We start from the raw sequence: 19,069 nt of genomic DNA, 5'->3' as shown, positions 1-19,069 counted from the left end.
TCACTTGTACAGACAATCTTCCAACCACATCTATGATCTAGCCACTCTGTTTTGCTCCTCAAGCCACTTTCTGATTTTCTTAATCTACATCTTTCTCGCTTCTCACTTCTCCCGTCTCCTATACTCCCTTCTCTTCTTTTTGAGACCAGTTCTTGTGCTTTTCCTTGTCATGGGGGCTTGAAATTTAAGAAAATAGGAAGTAGAAGGCAGGAAACCCCTCATGGAGGATCACCTCTCATCATCTTCCAATGGCAGCCTTTTACCTAGAGGGGTACTTGAGAAAAACAACAGTAACTTAAGAGTTGTTACTTTAGCAAAGGTGCTGTGGAAAATGTATTGAACCTATTTTTTCTGGATACATGTTTTGCAGATGCTACAGAATTAACTAGGGAAAGTTGGAGCTGTGGGATTAAAGGATATATATATATAGCTTTTGATCTGTGGAATATCTTTCTTTTGATATTTGCAAACCCAAGCTGCCTTCCCCAAAAGTGATGCCAGTGTGCGCTCTTTCCGGCAGTGATCCGGACTGCTCTCCTGTCTCCTTGTGGCCATTGGGCACCTGCCGTTATTTTTTTTTTATCTGTCACATAAGCAAAGTTTTTTGTGACCTCATATTGGTTTGATTTTCATAACTGAGTATTAGTGATGTTAGCTTTTTCTCACATATTTATCAGACAGTCACATTTCGTTTTCATAAATTATTTCTTCAGAGCCTTCACCCATTTCACTATTAGGATCTTCCTTTTTGAAATTGATCCACACGAGTAAGAAAAATCACCCTTTTTTGTATTTGTTGCAGATCATTGTTGTATGCCTTTTAATTTTATTTCTGATATACATATATTTTGTTGTACAGAAAATATAACAAGTCTCTGTCCTTGTGTTGATTTTTTCCTTTATAGTCTCTGGGGTATGCTTACATCACTTCCCCTTCCAGAGATTAAGAAAAATTCAATTATATATATATATATATATTTTAAAGATTTTATTTATTTATTTGAGAGAGAGTGAGTGAAAGAGAGAACACAAGCAGGGGGAGCAGCAGGCAAAGGAATAAGCAGGCTTCCCACTGAGCAAAGAGCCTAATGGGCTTGATCCCAGGACCCTGAGATCATGACCTGAGCTGAAGGCAGATGCTTAATGATTGAGCCACCTAGACATACTCAATTATATTTTTGTATTATTTTTAATATCTAAATTTTAAAATTGAAATACTTGATTCACTTGAAATGTATTTTGGTTTATAGTGTCAGGTAAGAATCTACATTTTATTTCTCCTTCACAAAAGCTAACATTTTTCCCAGCATAAGATAGTGAATATTGGTCCCTCTCATCTGGGATACCTCTTTAATCATATATTAAATGAGATATAAAGGCCAGCATTTTGAACTTTCCAATTTTTCTTTTTTTCCAGAAATATGAATCTGTCTTTTTAAAACAGAATTATAAAAGTCTTTCATGCTGGGGTGCCTGGGTGGCTCAGGTCCTGATCCCGGTGTTGTGAGATCGAGCCCTGCATCTGGCTCTCTGCTCATCGGGGCGTCTGCTTCCTCCTCTCTCTCTGCCTGCCTCTCTGCCTACATGTGATCTCTGTCTGTCAAATAAATAAATAAAATCTTTTTTTAAAAAAAGTGTTTCATGCTTACTGTTAAACATCTGAATATTACAGGGGGTGCAGAGGAAAAAGTGAAAGCCTCCAGCCACTATTAAGTTTGGTTTACTTTTTTTTTTTTTTTTTTAAGATTTATTTATTTATTAGAGAGAGAGAGTGGGTGGGAAGGGGTAGAAAGAGAGAATCTCAAGCTGACTCTGTGCTCAGCCTGGAGCCAGATGCAGGGCTCAAACTCACAACCCTGAGATCAGGACCTGAGCTGAGATGCCACTGACTGAACCACCCAGGCCCTCCTGGTTTGCTTTATCCCAAGTGAAGTGCTTTTCCTTATCTCTGCAATATATTAGAGTGAGTAAAGTGCCTAAAGTAGGAACCAAATCATCTTCAGTTTATCGTGGCCATCTCCATGGGCTTAGAATTTACCTGGATGTTACACATTCTTCAGGAAGATCACGTTGTGCTTCTGTTTCAGGAGCGGCCACGGACCAGCCCGCAGAGGAGGGAAAGGAAGTATGGAATTATGTGACCGTCCGCAAGGATGCCCACATGTTCTGGTGGCTCTATTATGCCACTAACCCCTGCAAGAACTTCTCAGAACTGCCCCTGATCATGTGGCTTCAGGTAACAGTGGCTGGGCTGCCTGGTCAGCTTTCCCCACCTGCCACTTTGCTTGCTCTTAAGGACTCACAGCTCAGCAGTGAAGGGCTGATCTGATCCAGTGGCCAGTGGGGGGTCGCCAAGGCTTGGGGCTTTGGTGTCCTACAGAGGCAAGCAAAGGCCATGGTATACCAAGGGGGCCAGATCAGAGAGTGAGGGGTTCTAGCCTTTGCAGGGGTGTTCCTATATTAAGCCCAGTCAGTGGCAGGATGCCTTTGTGGAAGTATTAAATTCACATTCAACTCTGTGCTGACAGAAGTGTTTTCAGAGGTTCCCAAGCAAAGGTTGAGGTACCCTGAGCAGCCCTCCCTCTCCCTCTTCTCCCAGTCCTTCCTCAACCCTATCTCCTCACCTGCAGAAAAGCTGATCTTGAAAGGACTCAGCCTTGTGTAGCTTCGTATTAAATGTTGCACCCTATCCTTCTCCCTGAGTGTGTTTGCCTTTTAATCTTCTTTTTGTAAGATTTTATTTATTTATTCTTGAGAGACAGAAAGAGAGAGGCAGAGGGAGAAGCAGGCTCCCCAAGGAGTAGGGAGCCTGATGCAGGACTCAATCCCAGCACCCTGGGATCATGACCTGAGCCGAAGGCAGATGCTTTACCATGTGAGCCACCCAGGCACCCTGCCTTTTAATCTCGAGCTCTGATTGTAGGATGGAAGGCAGGGAGCTGGTTGAAGGGCATTTGGGGGCAGGCAGAGGATCGTTTCTTGCCTTCCTACAACACCTGTCTAGAGGTGGCCCATGCCCACCTGGAGGACCAGGCTCTAGGGAGGGTTGGAGGAACGCGCTCCTGCTTCAGCCTCTGGAAACTGGACGTGTGGCCTGGACGGGGCTCCAGATTGCTCGCCGGTAAACAGGGTGTCCTCCTGCTCCTCTCCATGGGGTGCAGATGTCACTTTCTCCCAGAATGTTAGTATTCACAAGCACCCTGCCAGTGCCCTGGCCTTGGCCTCCTCAGCTAGCCCCTGCAGACATTTCTGGTGAGATAGAGCTCAGAGGAGCCCTTTGTGGGGAGGGCCCTTTTTCTTGTAGCCTTATCACAGCTGTCTCCTTGGGGGCTGGAGGTGAGGCCCAGCCTGAGGGTGGAGATAGGAAGATGTCTGAGGAAAGATCCCATGTGTGTATCCCAGGAACTTCTGTCCACCCCGGGCTGCGGGGCGGAGGAGGGGAGCGGCAGAGATGCAGCCCAGTTCCCTTTTCTGAACTTTGGTTTTTTAGTCTGAGGGATTTTGAGGGTGTTGAACTTTTTTATTAGTCAGTGACTTTTCTACCCTCAAGTGAAAGCTGATGTACGGAGCCAGAGCAGAAAGCAGAAGTGCTGGCGTGTAGGCCTGGGGCTGCCCTTTCCGGGTCCCCTTTGTCACATGCTGCCCTGAGGCACTTTCTGGGCTCTCAGGAATGTAAAAATTCTTCAGATTCAGAAGCTGCAAACCTTCCCTTTGGCTGATTGTAGAGTGAGGTGGTTGTTCTATCTGAATTACTTGCCAGGATTTTTTTTAAAGGTTTATTTATTTATTTGTGGGGGTGGGTATGGAGAGGGAGAGAATCCCAAGCCGACTCCGCCCGCGCTTGAGCTCCTGACCCTGAGATCACAACCTGAGCCCAAAGCAAGAGTCAGACGCACCACAGACGGCACCACCCAGGCACCCCAGCTGGCAACATTTTAAATTCAAGACATTGCTTTGCTTTTTCCAGAAATCAGGAGGCTTGGCCCCTGAGGCCTGACCCTGCTCTGCCAGAGCTGAGTGGCCGTGGCCCCCCATGAGACAGGGCAGGAGCTTCTGGAGGAGGGGATCCCTCTGCCCACAGCTGAGTTCTCTGCTCCATGCGTACCCTTCGTGGCCCCCGGAGGCTGCCCAGTTTGTGACCTTTGGTTAGGGTTACCCTCTGAGCTGAGATACTGTTTGAAGGTTATCAACAGTCTAGCTAACCAGCCTGCCTTTCATTTCCTCGGAGCCCTACGGGAGAAGGAAAAAGACTATGATTAGGGAAGAAATAATTAATTTAGATTAAAAGGAGATCTGTTTTAGCAGCTTGCTGACGGTGCACATACTGCGTTCTGTGGGTGGGTCCTTGAGAGTTGAGGTCATGTCGCCTGAGTGAAGTAATTCTGAGTGGAGTAGTGAGCTATTTTAGGTACACTTGCAAGTCATTGAAGCCTTTCGGTTGATCTGCTGACACATTTCCCATATTTCAGAGTCACTGGTAGTCCTGGGCCATGACAGCACCCCATCCCAAAGTTCCAAAGGAAAAAGGATTTTGCAGTGGGATGTTCTCAAACAGAACAGAAACATCCTCCAGGCAGTTTCTCGTTGCCATTGGTGGGGGCAGGGTGGGGGGGGACAGTGGAGGGAGTATCACCACTTGCTGCCAACCACAGCTTATCAAAAGCAGGACAGGAAATTGGGATTTGTCACACCAAGGTCAAGCCCCCTAGGATTCCCAGCTTCACTCCTTTCCCTCTGGTGCTGTCCTCCTGTCTCCCAGTTAGTCAGCTAGGTCAAAGGGGCCCAGCGCTCACCTGAGGATACACACTTGCTCTTAATTCACCACGTGTTGCATTATAAGCATTTTTCAGTGTTGCCACACAGTTTCCTACAGTTTATGGTTCTCAGTGGCCATCTCAAGTCGGTCTTGTAGACGTGTCATAATTTACTAACCTGTTCCCAAGTGAGGGACATTGGAGGTACATCCTTTCACGGTTAGAGGCATCGCTGTGATGAGCTGCGCCTCTGGCTGGTGGGCGTCTTAACACACTATTTGGAAAACCTAAGATACAGAGTGCATATAATTAGAAGGATTTATAGCCACCCAGCTCTATAATAGTTTGGTGTAGGTTCAAAATATTGCATACTTTTGTACAGTCTTTCCCTGCCGGGCTCTTCCAGTTACCCCTAAACCCTGACCCTATGTTGTCTCTCTCTTTTTTTTTTTTTTTTTTAAGATTTTTATCTATTTATTTGACAGAGAGAGAAGGTGCACAAGCAGGGGAAGCAGCAGGCAGAGGGAGAAGCAGACTCCCCTCAAAGCAGGGATCCCAATGTGGGGCTCGAACCCAGGACCCCAGGATCACGACCCGAGCTGAAGGCAGTTGCTTAACTGACTGAGCCACCGAGGCTCCTTGACTTTTTTTTTTTCCTGTAGATTTCCCTATACAGATAGCCCTGTCTTTTGCCAGAGCTGTTCCTTCCATGTCTGTGTCTCCCTTTCCTATCCATCTTGCTCACGTACGGGGAGACAGTATCCTTTTATTTGAGGCCTATCCCCTCAGCTCAGCTGGCCAACATGGGGCTCAAACTCACAAACCTGAGTTGAGTCGTGTGCCCTGTGGACTCAGCCAGCTAGACGTCCCTGGGTCTTTTCCCTTTAATAAGGCTTGAGCAGTTAGGAGGGGCTCTGTTGGTCCAGACAGAGTTGGTCTTTGGTATAATGTTGCCCCAGCCATCGCTAAATCATACGGTGTTGTCGTGAATATGGTCGTCGTTGTAATGATGATTTGACCCATGTTTTCTCTGGGTTTATTTTTGTTTATTTTCTTTTCCACAGGGTGGCCCGGGTGGTTCCAGCACTGGATTTGGAAATTTCGAGGAGATTGGGCCCCTTGATAGTGATCTCAAACCACGAAGAAGTACCTGGGTACCGTGAGCACAGCCCCTATGTGCAAGTGCCCTTTGGCCTCCCAGGGCACAGCCCACCTGACCTGACCCATTCTGGGTGGGGTCACAAGTCTAGCCATCCTGTCGGGTCCCTTTCCCCGTGTGTCCTGGGGCCTTGCCTACTTACCACAAGCTTCCTCTCTCACCTTCCCACATCACTGACCTTTCTCTCCACTTGGCCCAGAAGCCTATTCTAGCTGACAGCTTGGACCTCCTCACTTCCTACATCTTGGCCATCTCTGTAGTCCAACTGTAGGGTCCTGCCTCCAGCCACAACCCCCAGTCCTGTCCCCTCTCCCCTCACCTGCTTTGCTTCTTGACTCCATCAAGACCTCAGACCCCTTGTCCTCAGCCTTTCTGGTGTGCCTCTAGTTCTGTCTGCCTCCCTCCCTCATTCTTAGTCTCGCTTTTTGCCCTAACCACTCTCTGTTCAACCCCTGGCTCCTTCATCCTTCTCTCGGAACAGCCCTGCCACCCCTAAGCGTGGGTCAGCCCCACTGTCTGCCTGCTTGGCTCCTACTCCCAAGTGCCCAGCCCTGGTGGGCAACATGGCAGTGTTGGTGGGGTGGGGTTGTCGCCTGGCTGTGGGCTTCGCCGGGGCTTAGGGGGCCGCCTCCGCTGTGTGCTACAGCCCCACTCCCCTCTCTACCTGCCCAGGAGAACAGAGCCATCCCCTGCAACCAGCTGCCCCCATCCTTGCTAGTAAGGTTTGACCTCTCTACCCCTTTCTAACCCCATCTCAGAACAACATGTGAGCCTCCTCTCTGCCGAGGTCCCTTCCTCCAAGATTCCACTCAGTTACAACCTTTCTCTGTCCTTGTGCTGTCTCTGGACTCTCTTCTCCCTGGGATACGGACATGCATGGGCTTTCCCCAGCCTACCACACCAATCCCTCCAGCTTCCTCCCTTTCTTAAAGAATTCTTTATATAGGCATACCTTGGAGATACTGTGGGTTCCATTCCAGACCCCCACGATAAAGCGGGTCAGATGAATTTTTTTACTTCCCGGGGCATATACAAGTTATGCTTACCCTATACTGTGGTCTTTCCCATGGGCACTGAAGTGATGTGTGAAAAAACAATGTACATACCTTAATGAAGAAGGGCCATCATCTGAGCTTCCCGTGAGTGGTAATCACTGTTACAGAGTGCCGTAAGAAGTACAGTAATAATGAAACAGTTTGAAACATTGCAAGAATTACCAAAATGTGGCCCAGGGACATGAAGCGAGCAGGTGCTTTTGGGAAAATGGTGCCAGCGGACTTGCTCGAGGCGGGGCTGCACACAAACCTTCAGTTTATAGAAAGTGCAGTAAAATGAGGTGTGCCTCTGGCCACTGCTCTAGTCTTCACCTCCTATTTATGCCTTCACCTGGAGCTTTCTGGGCTGGGGGCTGGGGCTGGGGGCAGGGGAGAGTGGGTGCTAGGGAACGCAATGCATAGTAGCCCTAGGAGGGAGTATGCAAATCTCCTCTGTCGCCTTGACGAGGTTGGGCAGCCCTGTCCTAACCCACTTCGCTCTCTCCCCATAACTCTGCTGGAGCGCCTGTCCCCAGGGCCCTACTGGCTTCCCAGTCCCAAGTCTGACAGATCCTGCATGGGATTCTTTTCATGGACTTTTTTGCCGTGTACTCTGTGTCCCGTACTCTGTCCTTGGTAACTTTCTCCTCTGTGTGTTCTCTGGGCAGCCCTGTCCTCTCAGACTGCTTTAATGACACATAGAAGGTGATGACTCCTAAGTCCTTATCTCTAGCTCAGAACCTTTTGCCCCAGAACTTTTCTCCATTTGCTTCTGGGATGTCTCCACATGAATGTCTCTCATAATCCCTATTCAACATACCCCAAACTATAGTCATTAGTACACCGGACTGCCCACCCACAAAACCAGCCAACTCCTTTGTTCCTAGCTTTGGCGAACGGTACCACCATCCCGTCGGTGTCTGAACCAAACCAGAGAGCCATCCTTGTCTTCCCCTGCCCCTCACCCTGCTTGCCCAATCAGTTTTATCTAAAATGAATTATTTTTTAAAGATTATATTTATTTGAGAGAGAGAGAGAGAGAGAGCACGAGCAGGGGCAGAGGGAGAAGCAGGCTCCCCACTGAGCACAGAGTCTGACGCAGGGCTTGATCCCAGGACCCTGGGATCATGACCTGAGCCGAAGGCAGATGCCTCACTGACTGAGCCACCTAGGCACCCCTAAAAACGAATTCTTAAAATATAGCCTTATTGAAATAAAATTCACATACCATACGACTCACCCATTGAAAGTGTATGGTTCAGTGGCTTTCAGTATATTCAATTTTACAACTGTTACCACGGTCAATTTCAGAACATTTTCACTACCCTCCCATCCCAGAAAACCTCATACCCCTTAGCTATTAAGCACTAGTCTCTCCGTGGGCCACCACTCATCAACCTTCGTCTCTGTAGACTTGGCTGGGTAAGCCATCTTGTAACTATGGAGTCATACAGTATGTAGCCTTCGGTGTGTGGCTTTCACGTCTTGTGATATTTACAAGGTACATCCATGTCGTATGTGCCACTAGAGCCCCTTTTGTACGGCTGAATAACGTTCCATTGTATGGATGGACCACATTCTGTCTGTCTCTCCATCTATTAATGGACAGCTGGGTTGTTTCCACCCTTTGGCTCTGATGACGAGTGCAGGGGACCCTGGGGCAGAGACATTCGTAGGAGTTCCTGTTTTTGGTTTTGGGGGGGATCTACCTCGAAATGGAGTGGCTGGGTCATCTGGTAACTCTACGTTAGACCCCCAAGTGTTGTTAACATTCTTCATCCCTCCCTTTCCCATCCTCTCTAGTGGCTGCCTTCATAGTGCCTCTCTGATGCAAATCGTTCCTTAGTTTAATATCTTCTAGTTCCCAGAAGATGAGAGCCAGATTCCTGGGCATAAGCTGGTCTCTGCCTACCTTCTGCCCCATGTCCCAACATCTGTCTTTGTACACCCTCCCTTCAGGCCTCTGCCTGGCCGGTTCCTTGGCTCTCATTCCTTTGGCCCCTCGCTCTCTCCTGCCTTTCCATACTCATGTCTACCATTCAAGACTCAGTGCGGGACCGCCTCTCCCTCAAGTTTCCCTGAGTCCTTGGATTCTCTTTGTCCGTCTCCCTGCTAGTCCTCCTCAAGTGCAGTTTACCTTTGCCTCAGGGTCTTTGCACATGCTGTTCCTTTGGCCTGGAACATTCCTGAACTTGCTTCTGACTGAAATATCACTCTGTGTGTAGTAGCCGAGTGCCACACTGGCTCATTCACAAGTTTCCCGGAACTCAGAGCATAGTACGACTCGGCAGAGAGTCTGAACGAGAAGTGAGGAGGCCAGGGCCTGAGTGCCGGTGCTGCTATTACTTGTCCAGCTTTGTGACCTTCCTTGGACAAGTCCTGGGTCTTTTCTCAACTTTAATTCCCTGATCGGTAAAGGACATGACTGGACTGTGCCACCAGGAACAATCCTTCCAGACAGAAGAGTCTATAGCCCTGAGCCTCTTTGGGAAAGATATTGGGATAAACTCTGTACTTGTGGTGTTCTGGAGGCCAGGCTGGTGTGGAAATTGGATTCATCTTGAAGAAAACTGATGGGTGATGTTCAGACCTGGGATGTACTGTCTCTGCTTTGAGCCGTGGCTCCTGCTGACACTGTGTGGTCCTACCTGAGCTCACAGATTACATTTAGGACACTGTGTTCTGTGAAGGTGACAGCTTAGATGCTTTGATCCCTGTGTATATGGACATACCTCTTCTTTCCTTTGCCTTTCTTTGCCTTAGTAGTCTACATTCCTGGCCCTTCTTATTTATTTTCTTAAGGTAGGCTCCAGGCCCAGTGTAGGGCTTGAACTCACAACCCTGAGGTCAGGAGTTGCAAGCTCTACCGACTAACCCACCCAGGCGCCTGTCCTGTCCCTTACTATTTTTTGAAATCCCTTTTAGCAGTAGGATTGTAAACGCACTGATATTTTCATATGCCTGGGTTCAAGTGCATAGAAGATGGTGGAAATAAAAAAATAAAATAAAAATAAATTTTAAAAGATGGTGGAAAGACAGTTGGTGACTGACTGATTGTACCACTTGACTTTCCTGTGTGACGTGTAGCTCCAGTCGGCCAATCTCCTATTCGTGGATAACCCGGTGGGCACTGGGTTCAGTTTCGTGAACAGGAGTGATGCGTATGCCAAAGACCTCGCCACTGTGGCATCAGACATGATGGTTCTCCTGAAGACTTTCTTTGATTGCCACAAGGAATTTCAGGTGAGCAGTGACTCAGGGATGGCTAAGCAAAGGGGGTAGTGTAGCCATCTGAATTAGCTTCGATTTCCTCAGGAGTTCAATGTCCAGCTTTTATCAGAGAAAACTTTTCTACGCCCAAGAGCAGGTTGTGGCCTTTTGATTCTGTCATCTCTAAAAGTGGTTTTGAGCTTGATATGGGGGAAAAGACCAAGAAAAGAGATTTGTCTGGCCATTACATGCAGTAGAAATGTGAAGTTAATTCATGTGGGGAAAAAAAGGCATTCGGCATATTTAATCTTTGTAAATCCCTTTTCTTGGTAGACGATTCCATTCTACATTTTCTCAGAGTCCTACGGAGGAAAAATGGCAGCCGGCATTGGTCTAGAACTTTATAAGGTAATGGGGAAGAGGACTGTTGTTTTGATTTCAGACAAAAACTGATTGTGTTCCTTTCTGTATCACCTGATATTGAGTATACTTTGAGTGGGACCTTGTATAAAGTCTGTAATAACCACAAAAGGTTTCAAAGAGAATGGCGAAGGTTGTCGTAGCAGATGTGAAACAGGCTATAAAGAAAGCTACACGATGAGGCTCCTGGGTGGCTCAGTTGTGAAGCATCTCCCTTCAGCTCAGGTCATGATCCCAGGGTCCTGGGATCGAGCCCTGCAATGGGCTCCCTGCTCAGCGGGAAGCCGCTTCTCCCTCTCCACTCCCCTGCTTGTGTTCCCTCTCTTGCTGTGTCTCTCTCTGTCAAATAAATTAATTAACTAATTAAACAAAAGAAAGCTACAGCAAGTAAACCAATGTGGTACTAACACAGCAGCAGACTAATGGATTAAATGTAGCAGGATATGATGTGTGTATATGTGTATGTAAGTAACATATATGTGTCGTGCATATGATCATATGGCATGATCATAGGTGACGATAAGATGGCATTTCAAATCATTGGGCAGCAGATAGGATACTCAGTGAATGGTATGGAAACGAATGGCTCTCACTTTGAAAAACCATCATGTGGAATTTTCTCTCATAAAATATCAGTTCAAGATTAAAAATCTTACCTAAAAAAAAAAAAAATCTAAGCATTAAAACCAAAACTGTAAGAGAACCTGCGGCTTTCCTTCATTGTTTTAATTTTTAATTTTCTTTTAATTTTTAAATCATGATGATGATGATTATTATTAGAGAGAGAGAACGTGAGCCAGAGAAGGAGGTAGGACAGAGGGAGGGAGAGAGAGAATCTCAAGCAAACTCCATGCCCAGCACAGAACTCAACATGGGGCTCCATCTTACAACCCGAGATCCTGACCTGAGCCTAAATCAAGGGTTGGACACAACTGACTGAGTCCCTGAAGCTCTCCATCATAGCATGGAATGCCCAAAAGCCAAAAGGAATGAGGTTGACATATTTAGACCCCATGCAAATTTAAACTTAAGAGTTCCATAGATAATTTCAAAAGATGTATATGTACACAAATATATGATAGAAAAAGTATTCATATTGATAGCCATAAACAAGGACAATATCCTAGTAGCAAATTGGCAAATATAAACAAGCCATTTATAGAAAAAATGCAAACAGCCATGAACGGAGGACAAATGCTCAACTTTTGTTAGTAGCCAAATCTGTAAGGCTTATAAGTATTTAAATATTGGTGACACCCAGTTTTGGTAAGAAGTCAGGGAAATAAGTGCTCTCCTACACTTTTGATGGGAATGAAAATTGGCATTTTATTTTTTATTTTTTTAAAGATTTTATTTATTTATTTGTCAGAGAGAGAGAGGGAGAGAGCGAGAGCGAGCACAGGCAGACAGAGTGGCAGGCAGAGACAGAGAGAGAAGCAGGCTCCCCGCCAAGCACGGAGCCCGATGTGGGACTCGATCCCAGGACGCTGGGATCATGACCTGAGCCGAAGGCAGCCGCTTAACCAACTGAGCCACCCAGGCATCCCGAAAATTGGCATTTTAAAAGGACAATTGTGGGGGGGGGCGTTCCTGGGTGCTCAGTTGGTTAAGTGACTGCCTTTGGCTCAGGTCATGATGCCAGGATGCTGGAATCAAGTGCCGCGTCGGGCTCTCTGCTCAGCAGGGAGCCTGCTTCTCCCTCTCTCTCTGCCTGCTACTCTGCCTGCTTGTGCTCTCTGTCTGTCTCTCTCTCTGTCAAATAAATAAATAAAATCTTTAAAAAAAAAATAAATAAAAGGGCAATTTGGCAGTCTCTGTCAACTTTTAAAATCTGTATGCCCTTGGACCCAATAGTTTCAGTTCCAGGAACCTGTCCTTGGGAATTCTTATATGTGTGTGTGTCAGAGGATTTTTTTTCTTAACATACATTTATTTATTTATTTATTTATTTATTTGAGAGAGAGAGAGAGAGTCAGTGAGAATGTGGGGTGGTGGGGGAGCAGAGGGAGAAGGAGAATGTTTTAAGCAGACTCTGCACTGTGCGTGGAGCCCAATGTGGCCTTGAGATCACAACCTGGGCTGAAACCAAGAGCCAGACACTTAACTGACTGAGCCACCCAGGTGCCCCAAGTCAGAGCATGTTTAATACACTATTGCTTACAGTGCCCGTCAACGGAAAAGAAGGTCAGTGGCTGTCCCTAGAGGATTAGTTAAATAAAGTAAGTGTATCCTTCCATGGGACTCTTTGCAGCTGTTATAAAGAATGGATGCCTCTTTATATACGTGTGTGTATAAGCTTGTGAGAGCAAAGGAAGGGTTTAGGGTACGTGCCATGTGAACTGTGGCTGACTGGTGAGCAGGAGGTCGCATGTGGGACAGGGGAAAGTTTCGCTACATTTTCTCCTGTCCCCTGCGGTGTTCCAGTTTGTTTCCGATGAGCTCGTATGACCTTTACTTTTTTAAGATTTATTAGTTCTGTTAAAAAAATGAACCTTCATAAGAAATAGTATATGTACATAACAGAAAATTAGAAAATACAGCAAGCGCAAATTGAAGCTTAAAACGTCACCTTCCCGCCTGGTGGAGAGTCCCCCTGACACCTTAGTGGATGGCATTTACATCTGCTCCTGCACTGTGATAAAACGCTTTTTAAACCAATATGAGATCATCTTAGGCATAATGTCTACAGCCTTCTTTCTTCGGTCACTAGTTCTCACCTTCCCATTTCAGTACATTTTCATCTCAGATATTCATCTCAAATATTAATGATCACAGCATGTCCTTGATAGCCAGTTAGTCTAAGCCATTATTCAAACCAGATGCAGGAATTACATCTGGCTGCGGTGTCCCTAAAGTCTGTTTTCATCTAGCGCAGCCTCTTTATTATGACTCTGATTTGGTGAAGAAACCAGACCATGGCTTGTCTCCTTTTCTGGATTTGTCTGGTAACATCTTCACTGTGTTTTTTTATTTAACTTATTTCTCTCTCTATTGTATTTCCTATGAAACTGTAAGTTAGATATAAAGATCTAATATATTCAAGGTAAAAGTTCTGGATAGCAGGGGCACCTGCGTGGCTTAGTCATTAAGTGCCTGCCTTCAGCTCAGGTCATGGTCTCAGGGTCCTGGGATCGAGCGCCGCATCGGGTTCCTTGCTCAGCAGGAAGCTTGCTTCTCCCTCTCCCTCTCCCTCTCCCTGTCCCCCTGCTGTATCTCTCTCTGTGTCAAATAAATAAAATTGAAAAGAAAAAAAAAAGAGGGGCACCTGGGTGGCTCAGTGGGTTAAGCCTCTGCCTTCGACTCAGGTCATGATCTCAGGGTCCTGGGATCAAGCCCCGTATCAGGCTTTCTGCTCAGCGGGGAGACTGCTTCCCCCTCTCTCTGCCTGCCTCTTTACCTACTTGTGATCTCTCTCTCTCTTTCTCTGTGTCAAATAAATAAATAAAATCTTAAAAAAAAAGTTTGGATAGCATATATTATAATAGGTCAGGTGCACCACAAAGATCGTTTTTAAACACATTTTTTTGTTTGTTTGTTTGAGTACAGTTGACACACAATGTTACATTAGTTTCAGGTGTGTAATAGTGATTCGTTTTCTCATATAAGTTGGGCTATGGAAAATCCAAATATAACTTGACTCTCCCAGAACTTAACTACTAATAGCCTCCTGTTGACCAGAAGCCTTGCCGAGAACATAAAGTATGTTACATATATTATATACTGTATTCTTACAGTGAAGTAAGCTAGAAAAGAAAATGCTATTAAGAAGAACATAAGAGGGGCGCCTGGGTGGCTCAGTGGGTTAAAGCCTCTGCCTTCGGCTCAGGTCATGATCTCAGGGTCCTGGGATCGAGCCCTACATCGGGCTCTCTGCTCATCAGGGAGCCTGCTTCCCTCTCTCTCTCTCTCTGCCTGCCTCTCTGCCTACTTATGACCTCCGTCTGTCAAATAAATAAATAAATAATCCTTTAAAAATTTAAAAAAAAAGAACATAAGAGAAATACATTTACATTACTGTATTGTATTTGTTGGAAAAAAATCCGTGTATAAGTGGACCTGTGCAGTTCCAACCTGTGTTCACGGGTCCACTCTAAATTTTTTTTTCTCATTTTTATACAAATGATAATATAATTCTGAGGTATCCCTCCCTCCCTCAAGGACCTCCTGGGGAGGACCACCACCCCCTCAGCAACTGCCATGTAGACAGTGACCTATACCCAGGTCCTTCCCACCCCAGCACCTTGTGAAGGATCCCAGACCTCAGGGGACCAGTGACCCTTGGAAAGAAGCTAGGGCTACACCAGACCCCCACGCACATCCTGCCAACACTGTCGTGAAAACAGTTGAGAGAAACTTGAGCGGTTCTTCCTCATTTTGCAAATGGCAGCAGGAAAGAGTTACTCCTGTTCTCCACTGGGTCTCTTAGGTCTTTGGATACCCAGGGAGTCTTAGAAAGGATGGACAGAAGTTTTCTGTGCTCGGGAAAGGTGGTGCATAAAGGCTTAGCTCCCTCCTGCTGAAGAAGGGACAGAGGTCTCTGGGTTTCCTTGGCAAGAATGTTTCTGGGCTCTTCTTTCAGGCCATTCAGCAAGGGACCATCCAGTGCAACTTCTCTGGTGTCGCTTTGGGTGACTCGTGGATCTCCCCTGTTGGTAAGTCCAGAATCCTTTGATGCTTTACTCCTTTCCTCCATCCTTCCCTGGGACTTGGGGCTGTGTGGTCCAGATCAAAAAACAGGGAAACAGAATTTTCTGGGTCCTTAGAGATGTCAAAGCAGAAAGTGTTTGCCCCAGGAGTGTCCAAGAAATTTGGGGATGAGACCTCATTTATATTGAGCTCCTATCATGGATTGCTGTTGGCCAGATTAATTCTCTTATTTGATTCTTACACTAAAAGAATCACATTTTACAGTTGAAGACTTTTTTTTTTTTTTTTTAATAAGAGAAGGGGGTGCAGTGGGAGATCGAGAGAGAGTGAGTGAGAATCTTATTCTGGCTCTGTGCCCAGCACAAGCCCAAGGCAGGGCTCAATCTTATAAACCTTGAGTTCATGACCTGAGCCAAAATCAAGATTTTGATGCCTAACTGACTGAGCCACCCTGGTGCCCCTACAGTTGAAAACATTTTAAAGACTAGAGAGGTGATGGAATTTGCCCTCTGACACAACAGCATGAGTGGCCCCGTCCGGATTCAAACCCCAATCTGGATGAGCATATGGGGTGGAATTCCCATCTGTTGCTCCCAGTGGTGGTGAGATGTTACCATTAGGTCCTGCCGCTCAAGTTCCATTGTTTCAGGACCAGAGTATCCTCTTTGGGACAACAGATAAAAGTGGTTTGTGATGCAGACATCTGGGGTGTGGCTTCCCGTGTCTGAAGTTGTTGCGGTGGTGGGGTCAACTCTAATGTCAGGGCTGTTGACATTTGAAGCCACATAATTCTTTGTTGTGGGACTTGTCCTGTCCATTGTGGGGTGTTAGCAGCACCTGTCAGATGCCAGTATGCCCACCCCAGTGTGATACACACACACGCTCCTCCTGATGTTCCTGGTTGAGAACCACTCGAACCCAACACAAGGTGACTTTTCACAGGCAAGACCAAACTACAAAGTAGGAAATTAAAAGAGAAGTTACCTCTGGAGGGAGGGGAATGAGCTGGAAAGGGATACCAAGAAACTTTCTAGGCTGTGTGTGCTGTCTTCATTGGGGTGGTCATTACGTGGGTGTGTGTATTCATCAGAACATCTAAATTGGCATGTATGATTTCTGATGTGTGATGATGCCTCAGTTTTTAAAAATAGTAATTTGGGGCGCCTGGGTGGCTCAGTGGGTTAAGCCACTGCCTTCAGCTCAGGTCATGATCTCAGGGTCCTGGGATCGAGTCCCACATCGGGCTCTCTGCTCAGCGGAGAGCCTGCTTCCCTTCCTCTCTCTCTGCCTGCCTCTCTTGTGATTTCTCTCTGTCAAATAAACAAAATCTTTAAAAAAAATAGTAATTTGTAAAAAACAATATTTTTCTCCTTAAAGATGGGGATTCAGTTTGTTACAGAACCATGCCTCTGATGGATTCGGGATATCCCGGTGCTGCTGGGAATGGTATCTCTTATTCTTGGCATCATCCAGGGCTGAAATGGCATAAGTGAGAGCTCTGGAGTTAGCATTGGGAGAAGAGCTCCTCTTTTGTTTTTCCTTCCTGGATAGACCTCCTAGGACATCGTAAAGCTTCAGAAGCCTTGATCAGAGGCGTAAGCCCCCCTGTCTCACTCAAAATCACAGCCATGGGCCTTATGCTGCCTTCTGGGGTCTCATCACAGTTTCTTTTTTCTTTCTTTCTTTTTTTTAAAGATTTTTATTTATTTATTTCACAGACAGAGATCACAAGTAGGCAGAGAGGTGGGCTGGGCCGGGGGCGGGGGGGTGGGAAGCAGGCTCCCTGAGGAGCAGAGAGCCCAATGCGGGGCTCGATCCCAGGACCCTGGGATCATGACCTGAGCTGAAGGCAGAGGCTTTAACCCACTGAGCCACCCAGGTGCCCCTCATCACAGTTTCTTTTTTTTTTTTTTTTAAAGATTTTATTTATTTATTTGACAGACAGAGATTTCAAGTAGGCAGAGAGGCAGGCAGAGAGAGAGGAGGAAGCAGGCTCCCTGCTGAGCAGAGAACCCGATGCGGGGCTCGATCCCAGGACCCTGGGATCATGACCTGAGCCGAAGGCAGAGGCTTTAACCCACTGAGCCACCCAGGCGCCCCCACAGTTTCTTAACAGCACTCAACACTTGGCATGCATTAACTTCATTAACGCTTACGACAGCTCCATGGGATGGATGCTATTATTATCACAGTTTTGGAGATGATGAAACTGAGACTCAGAGAGGCTGAACAATTTTCCTAAAGTCATACAGCTAAAGTCAGCATTCATGTCCAGGCAGCAGGCTCCAGACTCTATGCACTTACCCATTACGCTGCACTACCAACACAAGACACAAAGCTTTACAAGTGCTGTTCATCGGGCGCCTGGGGGGCTCAGTGGGTTAAGCCTCTGCCTTCGGCTCAGGTCAGGATCCCCTGGGATCGAGCCCTACATTAGGCTATCTTCTCAGCGGGGAGCCTGCTTCTCCCTCTCTGTCTACTTGCGATTTTTCTCTCTCTCTCTGTCAAATAAATTAAAAACAAACAAAAAAGTTTAAAAAATCCAAACAACAACAAAAAACAAGTGCCGTTCATCCTATCCAAAATCTACCTTTTTTCACCTTACTGTAATGAACTTCCCCTTAGAAATCTTCCTGCCCAGGAGCGCATGGGTGGCTCATTGGATTAAGCATCTGACTCTTGATTTCAGCTCCAGATCATGATCTCAGGGTCATGAGATCAAGCCCCATGTTTTCTCTTTTTCTCTCTCCCTCTGCCCCTCCCCCACCCCCCCTTCCTGTTTGCACTTGTATACTCTCTCTCAATTAAAAAAAAAAGGAAAGAAAGAAAGAAAAAAGAAATCTTCTGCCCAGATCTGAATCCCTCCTTTCAGATCCACTTAAGTTCACCCTACCATCCCAGAAGTACTTCTTTTTTGAGAGAGAAATACTGTTAATTTATATGAACAATTATTATTTGCTAGGTAGTAGCCATTTTGCTAGGTGCTAGGAAGGATGCACAGACGTGCTCCATGTCTTCAAGAAGATCTACACAGTTCAGGATGGTAGCCGTAGCCATATGTAGCTGAATTTAAATTAATTAACATACAATAAAAATTTTAATCTTTCAATTGCACTGTCCACATTTCAAGCACCCGGTAGCCACACATGACTGTTGAGTTATCCTGGACCACATAGATAGAGAATATTTCCATCACCTCAGAAGCTTCTGTTGCACATCAGAGGTTGGCGGACTAGAGGGTACAAGTTGAGTCTGCCCTGCCACCCTCCTTTGGTGGAGGAGCTTTTTACTGGGACACAGTTAACGCCCATTCGTTTACATGTTGCGTGTGGCTGTTTGGAGGTTGCCGCAACAGAGTCAAGTAGTTGCAACAGAGACTGCCTGGCCTGGAAAGCAAAAAATGTTTACTGTTTGTTCCTTTATAGAAAAGTTTTGTCCCTCCCTGGTCTAGATCCAGCATTGGAAAGTTGCAGACGATTCTGTATTTCAAGAAACTAAGGCGCAAACTTGATAGTTAAGTTGGAGAGATGAAGGATAGTGAGGTCCCCTGGTATGCCTGCATGTCTCGGGGTGTACCCTGAAGAATACCAGACCAGTGAGGTGCTATACAAAGGGCTTCGTGGTCAAGTAAGTTGCCAGGGCTCAGTACTGGTTCCACTTCCTCAAGGTTTCACAGGCCTGTGAAAGGCTCTGAGAAGTCCTGCAGGGGGGAAAAATACTCTGTTTTGCATAGCCTCAGAGATATTTAACTGAAGAATCATTTTTTCTTCTCTGATACGTAGGCTGAACTCCTGCAGTATTGAGGCTCCTTGAAACATACTTTGAGATGCTTGGCTTTAGGGAAC

General features: G+C 46.3%; 1 protein-coding gene across 1 annotated transcript in view; it reads left to right on the top strand.

The window, feature by feature from the left end:
• SCPEP1 (serine carboxypeptidase 1) overlaps positions 1-19,069 on the top strand; it is a 31,462-nt gene that overhangs the window by 997 nt on the left and 11,396 nt on the right. The window contains exons 2-6 of the mRNA XM_045986190.1: positions 2,088-2,236; positions 5,819-5,908; positions 10,035-10,190; positions 10,491-10,565; positions 15,157-15,229. Of these exons, the coding sequence (XP_045842146.1) occupies positions 2,088-2,236; positions 5,819-5,908; positions 10,035-10,190; positions 10,491-10,565; positions 15,157-15,229 (543 nt within the window). The remainder of the gene's footprint in view (positions 1-2,087; positions 2,237-5,818; positions 5,909-10,034; positions 10,191-10,490; positions 10,566-15,156; positions 15,230-19,069) is intronic.

Source organism: Meles meles, chromosome 18 (assembly GCF_922984935.1).
Source record: "Meles meles chromosome 18, mMelMel3.1 paternal haplotype, whole genome shotgun sequence".
NCBI lineage: Eukaryota > Metazoa > Chordata > Mammalia > Carnivora > Mustelidae > Meles > Meles meles.
The sequence above is the reverse complement of the archived record's forward strand: the minus strand, read 5'-3'. Positions and strand labels throughout refer to the sequence as shown.